Consider the following 23,144-nt stretch of genomic DNA (forward strand, 5'->3'; position numbering starts at 1 on the left):
ATTTGGAAAAGCAGCTGGAAGAGTATGTCACGAAAGGTTACGCTCATCGTATCACCAAGCGCGAATTGGAAGAGACACCGCGGGGAAAGGAGTGGTATCTGCCACTGAACTATGTGGTACATCAGAAGAAGCCAGACAAGGTACGATTAGTGTGGGACGCAGCAGCGAAAGCTCACGGAGTCTCGCTTAATGATTGCCTGTTGAGAGGGCCAGATATGGTAACCTCATTGCCAACGGTGATAAATGGGTTTCGTGAGAAACATATCGCGTTCGGAGGTGACATCAGAGAAATGTATCACCAAGTGAAGATTCGTTCGGAAGATCAACAAGCTCAGCGTTTTCTGTTCCCAGGCCCCGATGGAGATGTACAAATCTACGTTATGGATGTTGTAATCTTTGGTGCAAGCTGCTCGCCGTGCTCTGCCCAGTACGTTAAAAATTTAAATGCGCGAGAGCATTCTGAGGTGTATCCGGAAGCTGCAAATGCGATCGTCCGAAAACACTACGTTGACGACTACTTCGACAGCACTGAAACTGAAGCAAAGGCGGTCAAGCTGGCGAAAGAAGTTAGGAAAGTGCACGCGAATGGAGGTTTCGAGATACGAAACTGGGTCAGTAACTCTGAAAAGTTTCTAGAGGCGCTAGGAAAGTCGAGAAATGAGCTGAAGCCACTAGAAGTGAAAAAATCGAGTGAGACGGAACGGGTCTTAGGGATGTTTTGGGACCCTAAAGGCGATAATTTCATATTCTCGACAGCGATTCGGTCGGACCTCCAGCCATATATTCAAGAGGGTGCTTGGCCCACGAAACGGATAGTGCTAAAATGTATTGCGAGCATGTTCGATCCGAAATAATTCTTGGCACCGCTCCTGATACAAGGTCGAATTTTCATGCAGGACTTGTGGCGTAGCGGCATAGGTTGGGACAACAAGGTCACGAAACCTCATTACGAAAGGTGGATACAGTGGACGCGGTTATTCTATCTAATTGAAGCGATTAAAGTTCCGCAATGTTATCTTGGTGGACTGAGTTCGACTGCATATAAGTCGGTGCAGTTGCATGTTTTCACTGATGCTGGAGAGGCAGCCTACGGATGTGTTGCCTATTTTAGATTTGAGCAAGCGGGGGTCGTTCACTGCGCGTTCGTGGAGGCAAAGGCGAAAGTAGCACCATTGGAGTATCTTTCTACACCACGCATGGAATTAGAAGCAGCTACTCGCGGCACAAGTTTGGTGAAGACAATTTGTGAAGGTCATTCCTTCTCAATTTCAAAACGGTATCTGTGGTGCGATTCAGACACTGTGGTGTCGTGGGTTAAATCCGATCAACGAAAGTTTAAACCATTCGTAGCGCACCGGATAGGTAAGATCCTGAGCTTAACAAACCCTGAAGAGTGGCGATGGGTAGGAACAAAAGAGAATCCCGCAGATGATCTTACAAAGTGGGGTAAGGAAACAGAGATAAAGTCGCGTAGTCGATGGTTCCTGGGACCAGAATTTCTGTATCAAGATGAATCAAAGTGGCCAAAACAGAAACGTTCCATGGTGGAAAACACGGAAGAACTTCGCGCAAGTGTGCTGTTGCACCACATATCGTTGCCTGGCGGGTTGGAGAAGATGATTGAGCGGGTTTCCCGGTGGACCGTGATGGTTCGAACTGTCGCAACGATGTACCGTTTTGTATCCAACTGTCGTCGACGGAAGATGAAGATGGAGATCGAGGTGTTACCAATCGTTGTCAAGCGAACGAAGGGTGCAGCTCTCCCAGCTACTGTGATACCCTTGCGGCAGGAGGAGCATGAACTAGCAGAGACATTGTTGTGGAGAATTATGCAGGCAGAGGCATTTGCGGACGAAATGAAAACACTTGTGAAAAACAAGGATTCACCTGCAAACCAGGAGCTACTGTTAGCGAAATCGAGCCCGATATACCGTTTGTCACCATTTTTTGATGAGGCTAATGTGTTGAGGATGGAAGGCCGAACCGAAGCGGCTGACTATGTGGCATTTGATGTCAGATTTCCAATTATTCTGCCAAAGAATCACGCTGCAACAAGAAAGTTGGTCATGCATTACCATCGACAATATGGCCATGGTAGTAGAGAAACAGTTGTCAATGAGCTTCGGCAGCGCTACTATATTCCATGCGTACGCGCGTTAGTCGATCAAGTAATGCGTGAGTGCATGTGGTGTAAGGTTCGCAAATCGAAACCTACTGTACCCAGAATGGCACCACTACCAGGACAGCGTTTAGCGGCAAGACTCGATCCGTTTTCGAACGTAGGAATTGACTATTTCGGCCCGATAGAAGTGAGTGTAGGGCGAAGGAAGGAAAAACGATGGGTTGCACTTTTCACGTGTTTAACCGTTCGTGCCGTGCATCTGGAGGTGGCGTACAGCTTAACAACGGAGTCGTGCAAAATGGCGATTAGAAGATTTGTAAAACGGCGTGGCAGCCCAAGAGAGATCTTTTCTGACAATGGCACGAATTTTGTCGGAGCCAATAGAGAGTTGTTGAAAGAAATCAATATTGCATGCGCCGACACATTCACTGGAGCGAAAACTCGATGGTCATTTAACCCCCCTTCGGCGCCACACATGGGAGGCGCGTGGGAGAGGATGGTACGCTCAGTAAAGGAAGCGATGGATATCTTTATTGACGGGCAGAAGCTGACGGATGAGGTGTTGCATACAGCTTTGATTGAAGCTGAAAACTTAATTAACTCTCGACCAATCACTTATGTGTCGACTAATGTTAAGGAAGATAAAGAGGCATTGACACCGAATCAATTCTTGCGTGGCCGTTCATCGGTAGAATGTTTGCCATCGAGGAACCCGGAAAGGTTACCTGAGACGCTGCGGAGTAGCTACAGTAAAGCTCAACAGCTAGCAGACGGTTTTTGGGAGCGTTGACAGCATGAGTACCTGCCGACATTGAACAAACGATCAAAATGGTTTGTAGACCAGAGAAACGTGGCGATCGGGGATTTAGTATTTGTTGCTGATGGAGAGAAGCGTAATACTTGGGAGCGAGGAATAGTGACGAAGGTGCTAGCTGGTACTGATGGAAGAATTCGTTCTGCTTCCGTAAGGACTAGTAGAGGCGAGAAACTTCGGCCAGTGTCAAGGCTGGCAGTCTTGGAAGTGGAGATGGAGCAGAGTAAACCAGTACTGCCGCCGAGTAAAGCAGTGACAGGGTTAACGGGCGAGGGTATGTTGAATGTACACCCAGTTGCGAAGGGGGGTCCATCCAAACTCCAGTTGCGAAGGGGCGCAAGATTAGCCACGAAACGGCACGATAGCCGGTGATAGAATAAAACAATAGGCAGTAGAATCGTTAGCGTGCAGTTGAGAAGTCAATAAGTGGAACTTCATCTGGAACGCATAGAGGCTGTTTGTTAGCGTCAAATTTGTGTCATCGTAAGTGGTCTTGTAAAATAGTTTTTCTGTCTTAAATAAAGCATGTTTAAATTCAATCCGTTTAGCCTTTAGACAGGAAAGCCGGACTGTAGTTTGTAACGTGAGTCTGTTGTTGAGAAACCAAAATGTAGGTAAATTAGTGTGAAATTTTTGTGGTTAAGTACCATTTATGTTAATAAATTTTAGTTCGAGTTATTGGGAAAACCTCTACTGTGTGGAATCATTTCTCCGAACCGAAGGATCGAAGCAACAAACAGTGACCAGAACATTATTAGACTTGCTGGGTGCCATTATTGTGATAACACCAATGGCACTTCCTAGTGACCTGAAACCATTTATTTTAAATTGTTAAACAACTGAATTCTGCTATAAAAAGGCAAATTGTTTCAAAAATAATTCTTTTTATTACTAGTTTTGGAGAGTGGTGGTAAAATAATAACTACTTCAATTGATTGAATTTGAGGCGCTAAAAAGTGCCATTGGTGTGTCACAATAGTGACACCGGCAAGATTGTTTAATTGATCGTCATTGCGGATTGCCGTTTACTGATGACACGAGTTTATACTAGTTCTCTTATGTTATGCAAGTAAACAATACATATTACAAGTGAACACACGCCACCAGCACATGTACTGCTAATTGTTAGCAGAGCCCGAACGGCTTAAAGCAAACGCCCTAGAACCGGACAGAACCACTAATATGTATAGACATACTCGGTAGTGCTTCAGACATGCCTATATGACGGTGCTTCCCACACAGACGAGGGATCCAAGATGTAGCGCTGTGGAAGGTTCGCCGATTTTCTCTGCCGGGTCGTCCGCTATGGAAGCCTTCAATCGAATGGGCGGGTATTGGAGCAAAAATCATATCAAAATATTATATTTGGTATCTCCGCCTGCTGTGCTACGATTTGCCGCAGCTCTGCTTGCTACTGGTCGATCCAGATTCCAGTAAATCATCCTGTTGCAACAGTGATCGAATAGACAATGAAGACTAAATTTGTGCATGTTCGCTTTTACACGTGACTACTGAGAGCTATATTTTCGGTGAGCGTATCGTTAAGCGCTCGACCTAGCAAAACAACATGAACAACAACGAATCGTTCAGAAAGTCAAATCGTTCGTATAGTTTAGTATAGGCTGTGCTGGAAAATAAAGGTAGTGATTGGTTGTTTAGTTTGACTGTGGCTGCAAGTTTCATTTTGCTTTCGGGTCTGATTGGCCGAAATGTGCGTTTAACAAGACTCTACATTATTCAATTGTACAATAGTTAGTGTCACAAGGCTAATTTTCCAACCGATTGCTGAAAGAATGAAGGAAATCCGTTGTAAACTGTCTTACACAATATATTGAATAAAACTGAGTTAAATGGCAAAAAGAAATATGAAAATATTTTTTTTTATGAAAACTAACACAAAAGTTTGCTTGAAAATGAAACAAAGCTGCGAACCCATGTAGTCAAAACATTAGACTATGTGAAATCCTAGTTTCCATCGATTTTTAGCAGCTACCATTCGACCGACCTTTCATTCGTCCGTTTTTTATTCACCAATTAACCTTATGAATATTGATGAGACAACAAACATCGCAAAGTAACAAAACGCTTGCAACAATAGTTTATATTTACTTCTTTTGCCTTACGAAGTAGTAAAAACTTTATCGAGACAGCTTACAACTTGGGGGCGGAATGTAACAAAGAATGCCATCGAAGGATTACTCTTGGAATATTTGCATAACTCCTCGTGTAATGGAAACCTTGCTGCGCAGAACCAGCAGTCCTTGTGCTAGTGCCTTTTCTTTTTATTTTCATTGGGATCCAACGACGAAATGAAACTTACAATAATGCAATGAAAGTGGGAACGAATTAGCATCAGCATAACAGTCACACTCAAGTTGGTTTCCTGTTTCACTTAACCTACATTCTGATTTCGTTCCTGCTCTGTCCTGCCTGAGAAGCTATTGTGAACGGATTTCTGCTCTAGGTGACGAACAACGCGATGAGGATAAATGTCGGACCGGGATTTCCGCTATGGCTGCAAGGGCGACGAAAAAGAAATTTCCAATTTACTATAGCCTAATTCAGTTACCGCTGAACCGCAATAAGTACTAATTAGGGTTTAATCCTTTCTTCTCTTCCGCAGAGTACGGGTAGAATACTATGTAAATGAAAATACATTCAAAGAAAGACTGCAACTATATTTTATAAAAAATCAAAGATCAAGTAAGTACTGTGTCTTTATTTAGCTTACATTGTGACACATTCAAACTCGCTCGTGGTTGAATTATTCACTTAGGTAAAACACATCAATTTGCTATGCGCGACCTCGATTCTATTTTAGGACCAGTAAACTGTCACCCTTGACAGGTACGTGTTCTATATTTAAACCGATGCTTGCCTTTCCAAATTGCTCCAAGCGCGGGCGCTGCAATTTGGAAAATAACCGGAAAAACAAACAAATAAATCTACCCTCACCACGTATCTATACGTAGAGACAGGAAAAAACAATCCATTCATGCAGGCACATTTATCATCGGTCGCGTGGCTAACTTCAGTTTCAATCAAGCAACAGGTTTTCCGTCGTTCGGTTGAAAAATGAACTGGTGAAGAACAGTGGAGGCCTAACGGCCCCATACCATGCGATCGAAGGCACATGCAAATGAGGCTGTGGAAACTGTTCGAATGTGTCAACAATTATGGCTTTATTTATTTCACCGCAAAAGACTTCTTAATTGTAGGATATTTCTTCCTTTTTTCTTCCGCAGGTTTAAGGATTCGTATCGCTAACCTACTGTTCAAGTTACTAACTTGTATTTTGTATATATTTCGAGTAGTTTCGGACCTCGATCCAACGTTCGCGACTTGGTAAGTATTCGGGGCCTGAGGCATTTCCGTAGATTCGTCCAATGGATTAATTGATTGCTTTCGCGGGGGAGGGACACGTAGAGGGGTGGGGTGGGGTGGTAGAGTGAGTGTGAACGTGATTGCAGTTTCGCACGCTATCTTTGCTGCATGCATAAGCATTCTACTGTTCGATCGATATAACCACCGCTCCCAACTGGAGTCGAAATGGGGATACGAGAGGTGCATCGGTAATTGCTAGATGGAATATAGTTATCACACCGTTCCATTGTGGGGAGCGAATGCTCAAGCTGCCAATGATTGCGTTTCGCTTGAGGGTGATTTTTATTCAAATGGCCTTTCTGAGAATTTTTATTCTTTTCCTTCTACATGTGTAAGAAATTATGAATCATATAGCAAAAAATATACTTGAAAAAGTTGGATTATACTGGAATTCAGTTGCACCGAGTCTACAGAAAAAAGATGAGCATTTTGGATTCACTTGTTTCATTATTATTATTATTTATAAAGTATTAGTCACTATTTCAATTTAAGCTTTTGTGGACCAGTGTAATAAACTAGTCACTAAGACAAACGTTTCTGAACCTCATATAATAAACTCGAAAACGCATATGTAGAGATAGGAGAAATCCTTTCTTACTTAGTAGCAATTTATAACCGCCCAATTTATTCATTTTAATTCATTTTAAACGAAAATAATGTTTCCTTAGAGCTCAAAATGGTTGCTCTGAAAAGACCACCAAAAGTCACAGAAATGGTTAAGTGGCTGTTTAACCGTTTCTGTGAATTTTTGTGCTCCCAGTCATAAACTGGGTGAAGTGTCTTACAGTACGGCCGGGTTCATCGCTTCTTCGTTGGCTTATAGAAAAATCCATTAAAGTTCTGAATAAGTTATCTTTACGATGGGTAGCTTTATTCTTTTTTTTTGCAATTATTCACGAAGTGTTTGAGGGTAGCTTGGGAAGAATTAGCAATTTTTTCAGGAAATCTTTCTGAAGCATGACGAGAATATTATGCGTTCTGGATATTGGCGTAAACCCAAAAACGTTAACGCCTCGAATTTGCAAAAAAAAAAATCTGACAATGGAACTTACTGCTCCGGCAGCGCTAGTGTGCCTGTAGTTTTGAGCGTTTCGAACTTAGTTTAGCTCAAAAATCACTACATTCACACTTATTGCTTACACATGACGAAGTGAAACCAATTTGAATGTTGACAATTTGATCACCACACACAATACGTAAAAGCAGAGCTGCATGCCACCACGGGTCGACGTGTGGCGATCGTCGAGGGCGCACAATACAGGTGTGACCATTGACAGTACCGAACAGTCCTGGACCAGCAGCGGGAGATTGCCTAGGGGTGGTGAGCGTCGGACCAGGGACAGTCGACTCCTCGCAAAAGCCACAATCACCCGGAAGCACCTCTGACGGAGCGAATAGAGCCGCTCCCAACACCCAAAAGCACTTACCCGCCCATCGGGACTGATGCCAGTAAGGTCCCGATTATGGCAACTGGCAGCGTAGTGAACGGATATGAGCTGGATTTCGGAATGGTACCGCATCCTCGGGCTGGCACCTGCATCGAGCTCCCTTAGTAAAGTCGTGTGACAACGGCTTGAAATGGCGAGGTGGCACCCGGTGCAGGGGTCTCCGTCCCATAAAACCTGGCAGGCCTTCCAGTACGTTCCGAGTCTATTGCCTGGTGGGAATCAGGCAGGAGTAGGATCAGATGGTTATTTCTGACTTGCGCCGGTCGGTGGAGTCATAGTTGCCCATAAGGCGCTATGACTGCTTACCCTAGCCATGACCTCACTGCTTCGGCATAGACCACCATGAGACCACATAGGCGACTACTCCACCATGGACAAGGATAGCGGCTGGAAGGGGGACCCATTTAACATCAAGATGAACACATTCAAAACGAAAGAGACGAGTGGGGAGGGATTACAAAATCCCTTCGCAAGAGGTGGCATCCAGCGGTCTCCGCAGAAGAAGGCGGAGACGGATGCGGCGAAGTCTGGAGGTGGAAAAACGGTGAATCCGTCGGTGTCCACACCAGACATCTCGGTAGACGGTCCCTTGCTAGTCAAGGCCGTCGAAAGGTGTATGGACACGCGGCCAAGAGTGGCGGCGCTGTCTGAACAACTCGATGCCATAATCGAGTTCTTGGCGAACAGGCGAAACATCGCTGGCGACCTGAAGCAGAGCCTTCTCCTGCTTCGGAGCACCATTGATGAAGCCAGAAAGGAGCACGAAGAACTCGTAGCTCGGGTGAAGGCGGCCGAGAAAGCGGCCAGGACCGCGAGGGCGACTGCATCTAAAGAGGTGCAAACAGACGCCTCCTCGTTCGCGTCGGTCTGCTCCACGGGGCAGGTCGCTAAGCGAACGAGGCAGTCCCCGGGGGAAACACCAAAGAACAACCCGGGAACACCAAGAAATGATTGGTCGTGCTACTCCCACGGGAACACACGCCAACCGGTTCAAGGTCCACCGCGGAAAAGGCACAGGTGGAGGCTACGGGTAACCCTTGGACTACCGTAGAGGGTAGGAAGCGTCGGGAAGGTGCGACGCGACATGATGGCGGAGCGGCCAGAGGACCAAAAAAGGTCAAAAAGGCGCGGAGAAGGGGTGATGCCCTCATACTCAAGACGGATGGGTCGAAGTACTCAGAAGTCTTGAAGAAGATGAGGGGGGAAACCCAGCTCAAGGATCTGGGGGCGGATGTGCGGAGTATCCGCCGATCTCGCACTGGCGAGATGATACTTGAGCTCCGGAAGGACGCCAAGAACAAGGGGGCTACCTACAAAACGGTAGCTGAAAAGGTCCTAGGGAAGGAGGTGCAAGTGCGGGCACTCACCTCAGAAGTGACTCTCCAGCTTAAAAACCTGGACGAAATCACTGAGGGGTGCGACATTGCACAAGCCCTAAAAGCGAAGTGCGGGGTGGAGGTGGCTAAGGAGTCAATCCGCCTCCGCAAAGGTCCGGCGGGGACCCAGATAGCTACCTTCCGACTACCGTCGGCGGACGCTAACCTGGCCCTGAAAGAGGGCAAGTTGAAGGTCGGCTGGTCTGTATGTCCGCTGGGCATACTACAGCAACCAGACATTTGCTTCCGGTGCTTCGAGGGCGGACATAAGTCCTGGACTTGCAAGGGGCCCGATAGGAGACAGCTGTGCAGGCGATGTGGAGGTGCAGGCCATAAAGCAAAGGACTGTGGGGAGTCTCCCAAGTGCAAGGTATGTTCCGGGAAACGGGACGCCAAACACTTAATGGGAGGCCCCAGGTGCCCAGCCGGTAAGCCGGCTGCGAAACCACGGGCGTAAGGGTGACGCAACTGAACCTGAACCATTGCTTCGCGGCTCAGCAGCTGCTACACCAAGCAGCCACTGAGTCGTTGTCGGACATCGCTGTCATATCGGATCCCTACCGCATCCCTCCCGGAAACGGTAACTGGGTTGCGGATAAGTCCAGTTTGGCGGCCATATGTACGACGAGCAAGTTCCCGGTTCAGGAGGTTGTCTCAACCTCAGAAGAAGGGTACGTAGTTGCTAAGGTAAACGGAGTGTTCTACTGCAGTTGCTATGCTCCGCCACGTTGGTCTACCGAAAGGTTCACCCAGATGGTCGACCTCCTATCCATGGAGCTAACGGGCCTAACGCCGTTGGTGGTGGCGGGCGACTTCAACGCTTGGGCTGTTGAGTGGGGAAGTCGCTTCACGAACCAGAGGGGCCAGATCCTGTTGGGGGCTTTTGCAAAGCTCAACCTAGATCTGGCCAACGTTGGGAACAAAAGTACATTTAGCAGAAATGGTGCGGAGTCGATCATCGACGTGACGTTCTCCAGCCCAGGACTGATCAAGAACTGGAGGGTAGACGATGGCTACACTAATAGCGACCACCAGGCGGTCTGTTATAGTGTAGACAACAACGAGAGGCGGCAAGCGACGGGTAGAGCCAACACTCCGACCGTTCGCGGGTGGAAGACATCGCACTCAATGCCGAGGTATTCGAAGAGGCAATGAGAAGGGAGCGCGAGGGGGGCAGTTGGCTCCGCCCAACTGCTGACCAACTAGTTGCTATGCTATCGCGGGCGTGCGACGCCACCATGCCTAGGACTCGCCAACCTAGGAATGGAAAGCCACCGGTTTACTGGTGGACGGACACGATAGCCGACCTTCGCAGTGCGTGCCTCCGTGCAAGACGGAGGATGCAGCGTGCGCGAAACGAAGAAGAGAGGACAGAGCGCCGCGCAACATTCAGTTCGGCAAGATCGATGCTAAAGACTGCGATAAAGGCCAGCAAGAGGGCCTGCTTCGATAGGCTATGTGCGAGTGCCAAAACAAATCCGTGGGGTGACGCCTACAGGATTGTAATGGCCAAGACTAGAGGTGCGCTGGCGCCTGCAGAGCGATCACCAGCGATGCTGGAGCGTATCATCGAGGGACTCTTTCCACGCCATGAGCCAAGTCCTTGGCCTCCGGCGGTCGAGTCTCACGTCCGACGTTCCAGTATCTCAGACATAGACCAGAGATGGTCGGCCAACCTGCCGAGCATCCAATCCGTGAGCGACAGCCGTGTCGAGGCAGGGGAGGAGGCAAGGGTTACGAATGAGGAACTCATTGTGATCGCCAAATCCCTAAAGGTGAGCAAGGCACCGGGACCGGTTGGTATCCCTAACCTGGCGATCAGGCTCGCGATAAAAACGGCCCCCGGGCTGTTCAGGGCAGTCATGCAGAGGTGCCTGGATGACTGTCTCTTTCCGGACAGGTGGAAGCGGCAGAGGCTGGTCTTATTGCCGAAGGCTGGGAAACCGCCAGGGGACCCATCAGCATATAGGCCTATCTGCCTGCTGGACACCGCGAGCAAGGTGCTTGAGAGGATCATCCTCAACAGACTGGTAAGGTACACGGAGGGTGTACACGGTCTGGCAAGTAACCAGTTCGGCTTCCGGAAGGGCAGGTCCACGCTGGACGCAATCTCTTCCGTCATCAAGACGGCGGAGGTAGCAATCCAGCGCAAGAGAAGGGGAATACGCTACTGCGCAATCGTCACGCTCGACGTGAAGAATGCGTTCAATAGTGCCAGTTGGGACTCCATAGCGCTCGCGCTCAGGAGCATCCATGTACCGGTGTCGCTGTACAAGATTCTGGAAAATTATTTCCAGAGTCGAGTTCTTGTTTACGACACGGAGGAGGGTCAGAAGTGCGTCCCAATTACCGCAGGAGTTCCGCAAGGTTCTATCCTGGGCCCGGTGTTGTGGAATGTCATGTATGACGGAGTGTTGAAACTCAAGTTCCCTGTAGGGGTTGTGATCGTCGGCTTTGCAGACGACATAACGCTGGAGGATTACGGCAAGTCTATCGAGGAGGTCGAGTTGACGGCCGCGCACTGTATACGCAAGGACGAGCACTCGATGCGCTCCAGGAAACTGGAGCTCGCGCATCATAAGACGGAGGTCACGGTTGTGAACAACCGTAAATCGGAGCAACAGGCGGTGGTCAAAGTCGGAGACTGCACCATCACCTCGAAGCGATCCCTGAAGCTCTTGGGGGTTATGGTGGACGACAAGCTCACGTTCGGGAGTCACGTCGACTATGCCTGTAAGAGGGCCTCATCGGCTATTGCAGCACTATCTCGTATGATGTCCAATAGCTCAGCGGTTTATGGCAGCAAGCGAAGACTTCTTGCCAGCGTGGTTTCGTCCATACTTAGGTATGGTGGGCCAGTGTGGTCCAGAGCGCTAGGTACTAACAGTTACCGTGGTAAACTGGAAAGTACCTACAGGCTCATGTGCCTGAGAGTTGCGAGTGCGTATCGTACGGTGTCATACGATGCAATCTGTGTCTTGTCCGGCATGATGCCTATCAGCATCGCCATCAAGGAGGACAGAGAGTGTTTCGACCAACGTGACACAAGGGGCATACGAGGTACCAGAAGGTCATTCTCGATGCTCCGCTGGCAGCGGGAATGGTCCAACTCCACAAAAGGCAGATGGACGCACCGACTCATACCGGAGATATCCGGCTGGGTCGGGAGACGACATGGTGAAGTGAACTTCCACCTGACACAAATCCTGTCAGGCCATGGTTGTTTCAGGCAATATCTGCACAGGTTCGGACACGCGGTGTCCCCCATGTGTCCCGAGTGCGTGGAGGAGGAGGAGACTGCTGAGCATGTCTTCTTCGTATGCCCCCGTTTCGTAAGAGCGAGGAGCAACATGATGGCTGTGAGCGGGCCTGGCACTACTCCGGACAATCTAGTCCGGAGGATGTGCGACGACCCGGACATCTGGAACACGGTCTGTGCGGCCGCCTCTCAGATTGTTCTGGAGCTGCAACGTGTGTGGCGGGTCAACCACCAACACGCCAGTGGTAGCTAATTACCAGTCTCCAGGTAGTTAGCTAGGAGGTTATAAGAGTAAAGAGGGTGCATCACGCACAAAAGCCACTCACCGACGTAATACTTAACCGTCGTTCCGGGAAGACCAGAGCTGGAGACTGGAGGGGTTTTAGTGGGTCGGGACAGGGATCAGTAGGTGCCTGGGCGAGTGTAACTACCCCAGCATCTCTCCCCTAGTCTCATCCCCACACCCTGAGTTCTCTTCTCAGGTGTCTGTTTGCAGATTTCCCCGCCACCTTAAAAAAAAAACACAATACGTAAGCTTGTGTGTAATTCAGTACTAAATTGTCTACCATGTAGAAGCCTTTAGCATCCTGAACAAGTTTGCTGAACACCGTAGCTTTCTAGCAGGTCGGAATCGTGAGATTAGTTAAGCTCAAAATACGACGAATTGCGTGCCCACTAGCGCCACAAAGCGGTGAAATTTCACACCGAATTCGTCACCATACAGTAGCCTTTGACCTTCTGAACAAGTTAGCTGAAAACCGCAACTTTCAAGGTTGTCAAAAACACGAGATATCCGCTTATTCCAGGTGATGCTAAACTTTTCGGCAGGTGCTGCAATATTCAAACTGGGTGTTGCAATACTCAGTAAAGCGATTCCAAACTTATGACGGGTAGTGTATATATATATATATATATATATATATATATATATATATATATATATATATATATATATATATATATATATATATATATATATATATATATATATATATATATATATATATATATATATATATATATATATATATATATATATATCATATCTATTCAAATAACCACATTTAGGAGCGAAAAGTTATTCCACCAAATTGCAACACTTCATTAAACGGCTCTACTACTACTAACTACTAAATAGATTTTTGGAGTTTTTCGGAAAAACTAACGACTCGGATTATCTTGCAAAGTTCTTAGATTCGCGTAAACTTGTTCAGCGATAACCCAAAAACGCAATACAACAGAACAATACGAATATGATGGGTTAGAACGAAAAATGCAATACAACATAATACTACAAGGTATACAGCCCTAGGGTTGTATGAAATGGTGACGTGGGACTAAACAGTGTAATTAGGGGATTTTTTGTTACAAAATATACAGAGTCTGCTGACAGAATCATTGTGTTTGCTCAGCGACTGTACGTATTTTTATTTCCAGCCTCCCCTGGAAATCAATTTTTGAAATATATTCAACAACACTCGAAAGAATATCGTTTATATTTGGCGATATTATGCCTGTAATATTTTTGTGTGTGCAAACAACATGTATTTGACGAATGTAAATACGAATAGTACCGCTGCAGTACGAATAGAAGTGTACCGCTGAAATGTACAAATAGAAGAGTACCGCTGCAATCACAGACGACGAGAGACCTGCGGCTCTTTACTTCACTGGTACTGTTGCTTTTACCGGCATATTTTCTTTCAAGAGATCAGTTTTAATTAGGTTCTGCAGGCAGGTTTAGAAATTATTCAAAAATGTGTATTGTTTTAAACCTTTTGGAAAAATTTAACCTTCGAGACATCATCCCAAGTAACACACAAAACATGTTAGAAAATAAGTAACAACGAAAGTAGTCATATAAGTGTACTACAAGCGAAATTAAAAACTTGTGTTATTATATTGTGTTTGAGGTTGTTTTTCATCAGTAGTACAACCGTATTTCAAGAACAAGCTCATTTTTTCAGGTTTTGGAGATGTTTTTAATAACATGAGTTCAAGAATAACAATCACTATCACTTGGTCTTTTCGTAAGACATTACACCATCTAATAACAACATTACGTACCTGTAAAATGCTTTTTCTTAGTACAACAGTCGTAGCATTTAACACTCAACTTAAAAATACTTGATCAAATTATTATTTAAATTATATGAACGATTTCTATATTTATTTGAAGCGGGTCAAAACGCGCCATCAAAAGATAAACAAAACGCTTGCAGTGTAACCAATATCACTTCAGTTTTTTGTTATTGCTTATCTAACATCGTTTTCTAGTTTTGTTAGATTTTATATCCAGATAACGTTGAAACTTTGCGAAAACAATTTCAATATTCAAGCCAAAGAAACTACTCTTTTTGAAAGGTTGAATATTATTTTTTGTCATCAATTTATAATCAATTAAAACTGCCACTGATAAAGGCTTTTGTCGATCTAGTTGCACTGCGCAAACACAACACATTTTTTCGCATGCGCTGGTTAACAGTTGTCATAGCAACAGATTTGCGCCTTGCCGTATTAGTACTCGAGATGTATTTTGCCTCTTAATTCTATCGAGTTGGCTCGCTTTCATACAGTTATCGGTACTTGTTCTATTAGCCGTCATGTTTTGCGCTTTTCTGGTGATAGAGATGTCATGGAATAGGTAACTTCAACTATTCTATACCAACGTGTGTTACTTGGGATATTAGTCTAAGCTCATGGAAGTAAAAATAAATGGACCTATTGGGACGGGGAGACTCTGACAGTTTTTATTTCAATATTGATACAGAAAATATCACAGGGAACGGATGGTGCCCATTCACGTCGTCTGTGCTATGAATGCTCGTATGTAACTGGTACATTGTTCGCGTAAATTTGTCATTGAAACTTTTTATCAATTTTACCGCTTAGCAATGAAATTAGAGTGATAACTAGCACATTACAAAATTGTTGTACATTTTATCTATCCAACAGCATATTGTTTATTGTTATCCATCATGTGGTTATGCTGTTATTAACGTTTGAAATCTGACGCAACATTTGCCAGTTTCATTTCCAATTTTACAGAATGCATCCTAGTATAGTAAACAAAGACGTAGTCCCACGTCAAAAACCTAAATTAATCCACCTAGCGATGAGACCCAGCCTTTCTCATTCGCACTTATTATTTGTTGAAATAGATTTACACGGACACTTCAATTTTCAGAAAAAAAAAATGCCAATACTAAATACTAATCACCTTTCCGACCTCCTACTGCGTTGATGGCACGACAGCTTGCTCGTTGCTCATCATCCTCATCCAGTTCCTGTTCTGCTTCTCTTGGTCTTCACCATTCAATAGTGCCGTGCACCTTCCACCTGGCAGCAACCGTCGGTTTATTCGTAAGCAGTTTACCGTCCTTGTCGTTACACAACACCGGCCCAGGGTAATTCCTGCTTCTTACCGTGTTGATTGTTTAATAGAAGCTTCGCACGTCGCTCCAGACCGATAGAGCTCTCATTAGGGCAGCAAAATAACATGTACTGTGTCGTGTTGCGCGGCTTGGAAGAAGAAAATGTTCCCGTCCCCGTGTCGCATGGAAGCAGATTGTTGCGTATTCTTTATTGCCGATAACTATAACCGTCTTCTTCAAGACGTTACATCCTTGTTAATGAAGTGTTGTGAATTTTCTGAAACAGACTCAGCATCGTGAGCAGAACGAACGATTGCGATATTTTCATCAGCTAACTTGGTCGCTCTGGCATGTTATTTTATCAGGGGAAAAGTCGCTGGAAGTCCATTAGCCTTTAGTTGAGATTTGACACTCATCAGCGGTCGTTTCGATGACACACGCATCGTCCGTCAGAGTCCTGTATAGGCAGCACGACTTTATATCCGCGTGGTTCACAAGAAGTTGACGAACCTTTATAAGTTTTGCTTTATAAGATGTAACTTGTCCGTTTTTGTTAAATTTTCGCTTGTACAACCAATTACAGCCGACGACCTTCCGTCCTTCTGAGAGTGATACCAAGTAGAATTCTCTTGAAGTGATTGGATTTCCTCCTCCCAGGTTGCTTTCCAGTATGCTCTTTCAGGTCCATCCAGCGCTTCATCGTAGGAACTTGGCTCAGCTACAACGGCCACATTCCCCATTTCCTGAAATGTTCAACTCTTTGTTCAATCTCTCGATCTTCGTGGGCTGGTGTCTTCGCTTGTAGAGTCGTCACAGGAAAACCTTTCCCTCTCATGTACTTAGTCTTCGTGCGTTTTTGGCCAGTTTAATTCATCAGGCTACGTCTTCGTCAGGTTTTCAAACGTTCGTAATCGTACATAATCTGCCATAAGTGATCTCGATCGATTGTGTCGTATGCCGATTTGAAATCGATAAACAAATGATGTGTGGGCACATTACATTCACGGCACTTTGGTAGGACCTGTCGTACCGCGAATATTTGGTCCGTGGTGGCGTGGGCACCCATAAATCCCGCTTGATATTGCCCACGAATTCCCTCGCAAACGGTGATAGTCGACGGCACAGAATTTGAGAGAGTAGCTTGGAGGCGGCGTCCAGCAGCGTGATTGCACGGTAGCTGCAACAATTTAATTTGTCGCCCTTTTCGTAGATGGGACACCCTCCATCTACTCCTCCGGTACTATCTACTCCGGAATCTTGGCACTAACCCTGTGTAGCGCTTTGGCCAGTGATTCGGTACCGTGTTTCATCAGCTCCCTGTGCAGTTGGTCTACTTCAGCAGCTTTGTTGTTTTTCAGTCGGCCGATCTCCTCTTTAACCTCCTGGAGGTTGGAGGCTGGAATTCTGTCGTCGTCTGCGCGTACACCGAGATCTACTACCACTCCATCGTCGTCCTACATCGCCATTAAGGTGCTTATCGTAGTACTGCTTCCACTTTTGAATAACCTCACACTTGTACGTGAGAAGGTTGCCGCCCAGGTCCCTGCACATGTCGGCTTGTGGCACATAGCCTTTGCGGGAACTGTTCAGCTTCTCGTAGAACTTTCGTATGTCATTCGCACGGTACAGTTCCTCCATCGCCTCGCGATCTCGATCTTTCTCCTGGTGCTTCTTCTTCCGTAAGACCGAGTTATGCCTGTTCCGTGCGCGTCGGTAGCGCTACACGTTCACCCTCGTTCGGTGTTGCAGCATTCTTCGCTTCCACTAACTGTTAGCACTCCTCGTCAAACCAGTCGTTTCTCCTGTTCGGAGCCATAGTACTAAGCGCCTCTATAGCAGTATTACCTATGGCTGATCGAATGTCCTCCCGAGTGGGCGACTTTAACGCGTGGTTCGCACCGCCGAAAGTTTTGAGCGCATGTACACTGCAACGAGGTAATGGTCCGAATCTTTATCCGCACTGCGGTAGGTGCGAACACTGATGACGCCTGAGAAGAATTTACCGTCGATTAGATTTGGTTCTCCGCCTGTAAGTCAGGTAATCTCCAGGTGGCTTTGTGGATGTCTTTGCGGGGGAAGAAGGTAGTTCTGACTACCGAACCGCGAGAGGCTGCAAAACTCACACATCGTTGGCCGTTATCATCGCTGCCACCCGATCACGCGTTGATGCATCCTACCCAGCACAATTGAGCCAGTTACAAGCTCGTTGGTGGTGCCACAGCCCTGATAAAAGGTAGCTTCTCGATGTCCGCTTTTCCGTACCTTCTGTCCCGATCAGCAAAGTTCCTGTAGTGCTACGATTTCGAAGTTGCGTTCATCAGATATAATCCTGTCGCAGCCGTGAAAGCCTAACGATCTGCAGTTCCATGTACCCAGTTTTCAATCGTTGCCCTCATAGGCGATGAGCCTAGGTCTGTGCCGATTGTTCCGACCTATATGTACTTCTTAGATATTTGCAACGTTTGGTGTTTTGGGGGGTGATTTGTTGGGCTCAACCCCCTATCTTACCGGAGGACCATCGTGCCAGCTCTGTTTAAAGTCCCACGCTGACTTCAGGTCATCAGCCGCTCCTAACATCAGGACATCAGATGCTGTTTTGAGCCGCACCTTCTTGGTGAACAAGCGCTCAGGTTGGCGAAGCATTTCCTCTGCCGCCGTAGTATGGTTACCATGTGTTCATGTTTCAACTGGTAGTCTATTGTATCATATGACTCATGGAGGCGTGAGATAGGAACTTGTGAGGGCCGGAGCTAAGTTTGACGCTCCTTCCAACTTCTTCCAACTCACCATTTGATGCCCAACTAGTTTATCGTGTAGGTCCACAAATCTTCCCGGATTAACAGCGCTTCGGTTCGGAGCTTCCAGTCTTCGTTATTGGAGTTCTCAACCTCCATAGAATTCTTGAGATCCATCCTATCGTAGGCTTAGTTCTACTTGCAGAACTTCCAGAAACTTTATTCTTGGTAACGGAAAACAGTTACAGGAAACAGTTCCGCTGTAACGTTCATATGATTATTGTGATTGGAATGCTTCCAGCTGATTGCTAAGATTAGTTTGTTTCATCAACAGTGTTAAGATGACTGCAGAATCAACGTACGCTATATGTCGCTCCACGCATCCCACATACCCTGATCTTCGTGCTTCGACTGTTATCCATAGCTGCCGTAAGACGAAAAACTACCATCAGAATTATTATCACGCTTACCGTGAGCAAATGTAGTTGTCTTAGTCACAATAACGCAGTTATACAAGCAGCCCATAACATTCAGCATAAAAGCTTCCAGTTTTGTCCGTGGGCCGCTAGAAATTTGTTAGTAAACATAATCGAGGAGCGGCTGAGATGAGCTATGGTAGACAGACATTTCAGAATAATTCAGACCAACTGTTATTTTCAAACCTGTATCGATTCCAATTCTGAACGAGACGAAAGACATTTTGGAGAGATATGCATCGTTGGAGACTAATTCAACCGCTTCACTTCCGTCATTTGCTTTCGAAAACCGGGCCACCATTTGTTTGCATCATCACAAGTTGCTACTTGCAAGTGGATGTAAACCAGCCAAATACACACAAGACTGAGGCTTTGGAGTGTCTGGAACAATGCCGGGTATTGGTAAGTCTTTCAGGTCGGTGCTTTTGATGCCCTGGTGTTGAAAAGACACTAGCAGAAGCCGGGGTTGCTTCATCACGACATCGTTTCTGGACGAACGTGAGCGGCGAAAAACTCCGACAAAATGCAACCGTCTAATCTCATATCGGAACTACTCGAATCTTTTGATACCCTGCACATTTATCACAATACTTATTATACTCTCATTGTTACTCACACTAGTTAATAAAGCTCTCTTGAAATCAGCAGCTCGCCTAGTTCACACGCTTTTTTGGTTTGCTCCGTCCGTCGCGATTTTCTATCGTTTTGAGATTGCCATTAGGCAATCGTCCCCCCAAAAATTGGTCCTTCGAGCCGGATTTTGGCTCCGGTTGTCGGTCGCGTGAATAACCGTCGGTAAATTTATACACCGTTCGATAAGTTCGCCTAGTTTCGGTGATTACCGTGTGGAACATTCATCGCGATCTCCATTTTGCTTTCGGTAAAGATGGACAAACTCCTGAGAGCGAGAAAATCTCATGCTCCACGGATGGAACGTGTCACAAAGGCACTAGAAAAGCTGGAAGATGCCGAGCACGCGGAACCAGAGGACGTCGTCATGGAATTGGATAACCTCAACAGCGTTTGGTCGTCTTATCTCGCCGTTCAGCAACGAATTCTGGACTTGGCAGAAACTGATGCCATTTATGAGGAAGCAATGAGTCACCAAATCGCCTTTGAGGAGGAGTACTTGGCGCTTAAAAAGGGTTTAGTGAAACTGCAGAGAAGGTTGGGAATGGCGTCAGCCGATCACGAAACAACTCTCAACCAGCAGAATGGCGGCAATGCGAGCGTTATTGACATCTTGGTTCAGCAGCAGGCACAACTCCTACAAGCATTATCTGTAAATGCAGGTGCCTCTTCCTCTCCGATGTCTCTCCCACCATCACCTACAGCGCCGCCAGATTGCGCACCGCTACCGGACCTTCGACTTCCAAGGATGGATCTGCCAATTTTCAGCGGAAACTACCTTGAATGGAAGTCATTTTATGACCTCTTCTGTGGTTCTGTGCATAAAAACCCGTCACTACGACCTAGTCAAAAATTATACTTTCTTAAGACGCACCTAGCTGGTGAAGCAGCTACGCTTGTGTCTCACTTAAATGTGGAAGATGCAAATTATCTACAAGCACTGGATAAATTGCAAAGTCGCTACAATAAACCCCGTGAAATTGCCAACCTACACATCACTCGCTTTTTGAGCCAACCTGCTTTGACATCATCGTCCCCGGCCGGGTTGCGTTCCCTACACGATGTTTCGGATGAAGTGATTCGGGCTTTGGCTGCTCTTCAACGTGAAGGACGAGACATTTGGCTACTTCATCTCATCTACGAAAAGCTCGACCAACAAACAAAAGAGCTTTGGTGTCAAAAAACAATGGACATGGAAGAGAGTCACATCACTGTCGACGCGTTGTTAAAGTTTATAGATAATCGATTCACTGCTCTTCAATCATCTCAATCCACTCGAAAGTGCATTCGAGAACCCAATACTGCTGTGCCCGTTAAATCTCAACCACTGAGACACTCACACAAACTACTCTCGTCCGCTCTCGTGGCCACCGATAAGCCATCATTTTCGTGCGGCGTTTGCTCAAAAGCCGGTCATCAGCCGTATCAATGCGGTAAGTTTCTCCATGCTAGCTCATCTGACCGCCTCGCAATGATTCCTAGGTTGAAGCTTTGTCAAAATTGTCTCCGGTCTCACGGCAGTGAGTCGTGTAAGTCTGGGTCATGCAGAAAGTGCAACCAAATGCACCACACGCTTCTTCATCCAGTATTTCAACCAAATGGCACTCCGCCAACAAATAACGTCACGGTCCCGGTAGCGCCTCAAACGCTTATCTCGTCATTTAACCTGACTGATCATCTCGATGGATCGAATGTGCTGTTACTAACAGCTACAGTTGATGTTTTCGATCGATACGGTCGTCGTCATGCTGCTCGCGCGGTACTCGACTGCGCCTCTCATCTTAGTTTCATCCGGAAGGATTTTTGCGATCGACTAGCTATAGGAAAATCACCAATCGATTTAGACTTTCATGGGATATCGGCAACCAGCTCACATTCCAGCATGGGTACATCGGTCACCTTTGCCTCGCGATGTTCTAGCTATCGCTCTACAATACCATGCGCGGTATTGGATCGAATTTCGTCTGACCTTCCATTACGCCCTGTTGATATTAGCGACTGGCCAATTCCTGATTCAGTCTACCTAGCTGATCCGCAATTCCATCATCCGGGAAAAATAAGTCTATTATTAGGCTTACAACCTTTCCTAGATTTGCTTGAACCAGGGCGAATAAACTTGGATGTAGATGGTCGTTTCCCCATTTTGCAAAACACAAAGCTGGGCTGGGTGGTGTCAGGCCGTTACGAGGATAGCAAATCAATGAAAAACTCTCCCACCTGCCTAATCACTTCCCACAACGAAACACTCTCCCAACAACTGCAAAAGTTTTTCGAGATTGAGGATTATGTGAACCCTAGCCAGCATCTCAGCGAAGAAGAACGAAAATGTGAAGCACACTTCGAGCAACACACTACTCGTGATCAGGCTGGCCGTTTTGAAGTTCGACTTCCGTTTCGCGAGGATCCTAATACCCTTGGTGCATCTCGTGACATTGCTTTGAAGCGGCTCGAACATATCGAGAGAAAGTTGAAAAAATTCCCTCAATTAAAGGTTAATTACCACGCCTTTCTGAAGGAATATTTAGACGCTGGCCATATGAGCCTTGCTGAAACTCCAGCCCCAAAAGGGGCCGTCTACCTTCCTCATCATTGCGTACTGAAGGAAACCAGCTCGACTACAAAATGTCGCGTCGTATTTGATGCTTCGTCCAAAACGGCTAGCGGCAAATCATTAAACGACGTGCTAATGACTGGACCGGTTCTACAAGATTCGCTTGTTAACATTTTGCTACGTTTTCGCACCCCGGCCATCGCCCTCACAGGAGATGTTCGACAAATGTATCGTATGGTGAAAGTGGCTGCAGCAGATTGCAACTATCAGCGTATACTGTGGCGGTGGAACGAAAAGGACCCGGTCGACGAGTACACATTAAACACCGTTACCTATGGCACCAAATCTGCGTCCTACTTAGCTACAAAATGTGTCCAGCAATTGTTAAGCAATATTGCTGAAAGTGATCCTGATACGTTCCAGAAGGCATCAATGGGAATTTACGTCGATGATATTTTGACCGGCGCGGATTCCCCAGAGGAGGCACGGCAATTGCGACAACAATTATCCGAAATTTTTTCAATGGGAGGCTTTCACCTCCGCAAATGGGCATCGAACCACTCATCCGCTTTGGAAGGTGTACCAGAAGCTGACCTCGAAGTGAAAATCCCCATCGAACTCCACGGCAGCGACACAATTAAGGCCCTTGGAATCCACTGGCAGCCGTGTAGCGACGAGTTCACGTTTTGGTATCAACCCTCTAAGAGCTTTCAGCCCACAAAGCGCATCATCCTGTCACAGATCGCCAGTCTCTTCGACCCGCTGGGTCTGCTTGCCCCAATTATCGTCATGGCGAAACTGGTAATGCGCAAACTGTGGGAGCTGAAGGTGGACTGGGATACAACTCCCCCTGGTGAGTTGATCAATGATTGGCTTATATTTGCACAGAATCTGTCGTCTCTCAATTCGTTTCAGGTTCCTCGGCGTGTGATCGATGCACGAAAACCAGTGAAACTCTACCTGCACGGCTACAGT

At 46.4% G+C, this 23,144-nt stretch overlaps 1 protein-coding gene across 16 annotated transcripts in view; it reads left to right on the plus strand.

Annotated features, from left to right (window-relative positions):
• LOC129721272 (potassium channel subfamily T member 2) overlaps nucleotides 1-23,144 on the plus strand; it is a 705,817-nt gene that overhangs the window by 544,976 nt on the left and 137,697 nt on the right. For all 16 annotated transcript variants that reach the window (XM_055673643.1, XM_055673634.1, XM_055673639.1 and 13 more), the window contains 2 exons: nucleotides 5,560-5,639; nucleotides 6,182-6,281. In XM_055673643.1, coding sequence (XP_055529618.1) covers nucleotides 5,560-5,639; nucleotides 6,182-6,281 — 180 coding nt within the window. The remainder of the gene's footprint in view (nucleotides 1-5,559; nucleotides 5,640-6,181; nucleotides 6,282-23,144) is intronic.

The sequence above is a fragment of the Wyeomyia smithii genome, chromosome 2 (assembly GCF_029784165.1).
Source record: "Wyeomyia smithii strain HCP4-BCI-WySm-NY-G18 chromosome 2, ASM2978416v1, whole genome shotgun sequence".
Lineage (NCBI taxonomy): Eukaryota > Metazoa > Arthropoda > Insecta > Diptera > Culicidae > Wyeomyia > Wyeomyia smithii.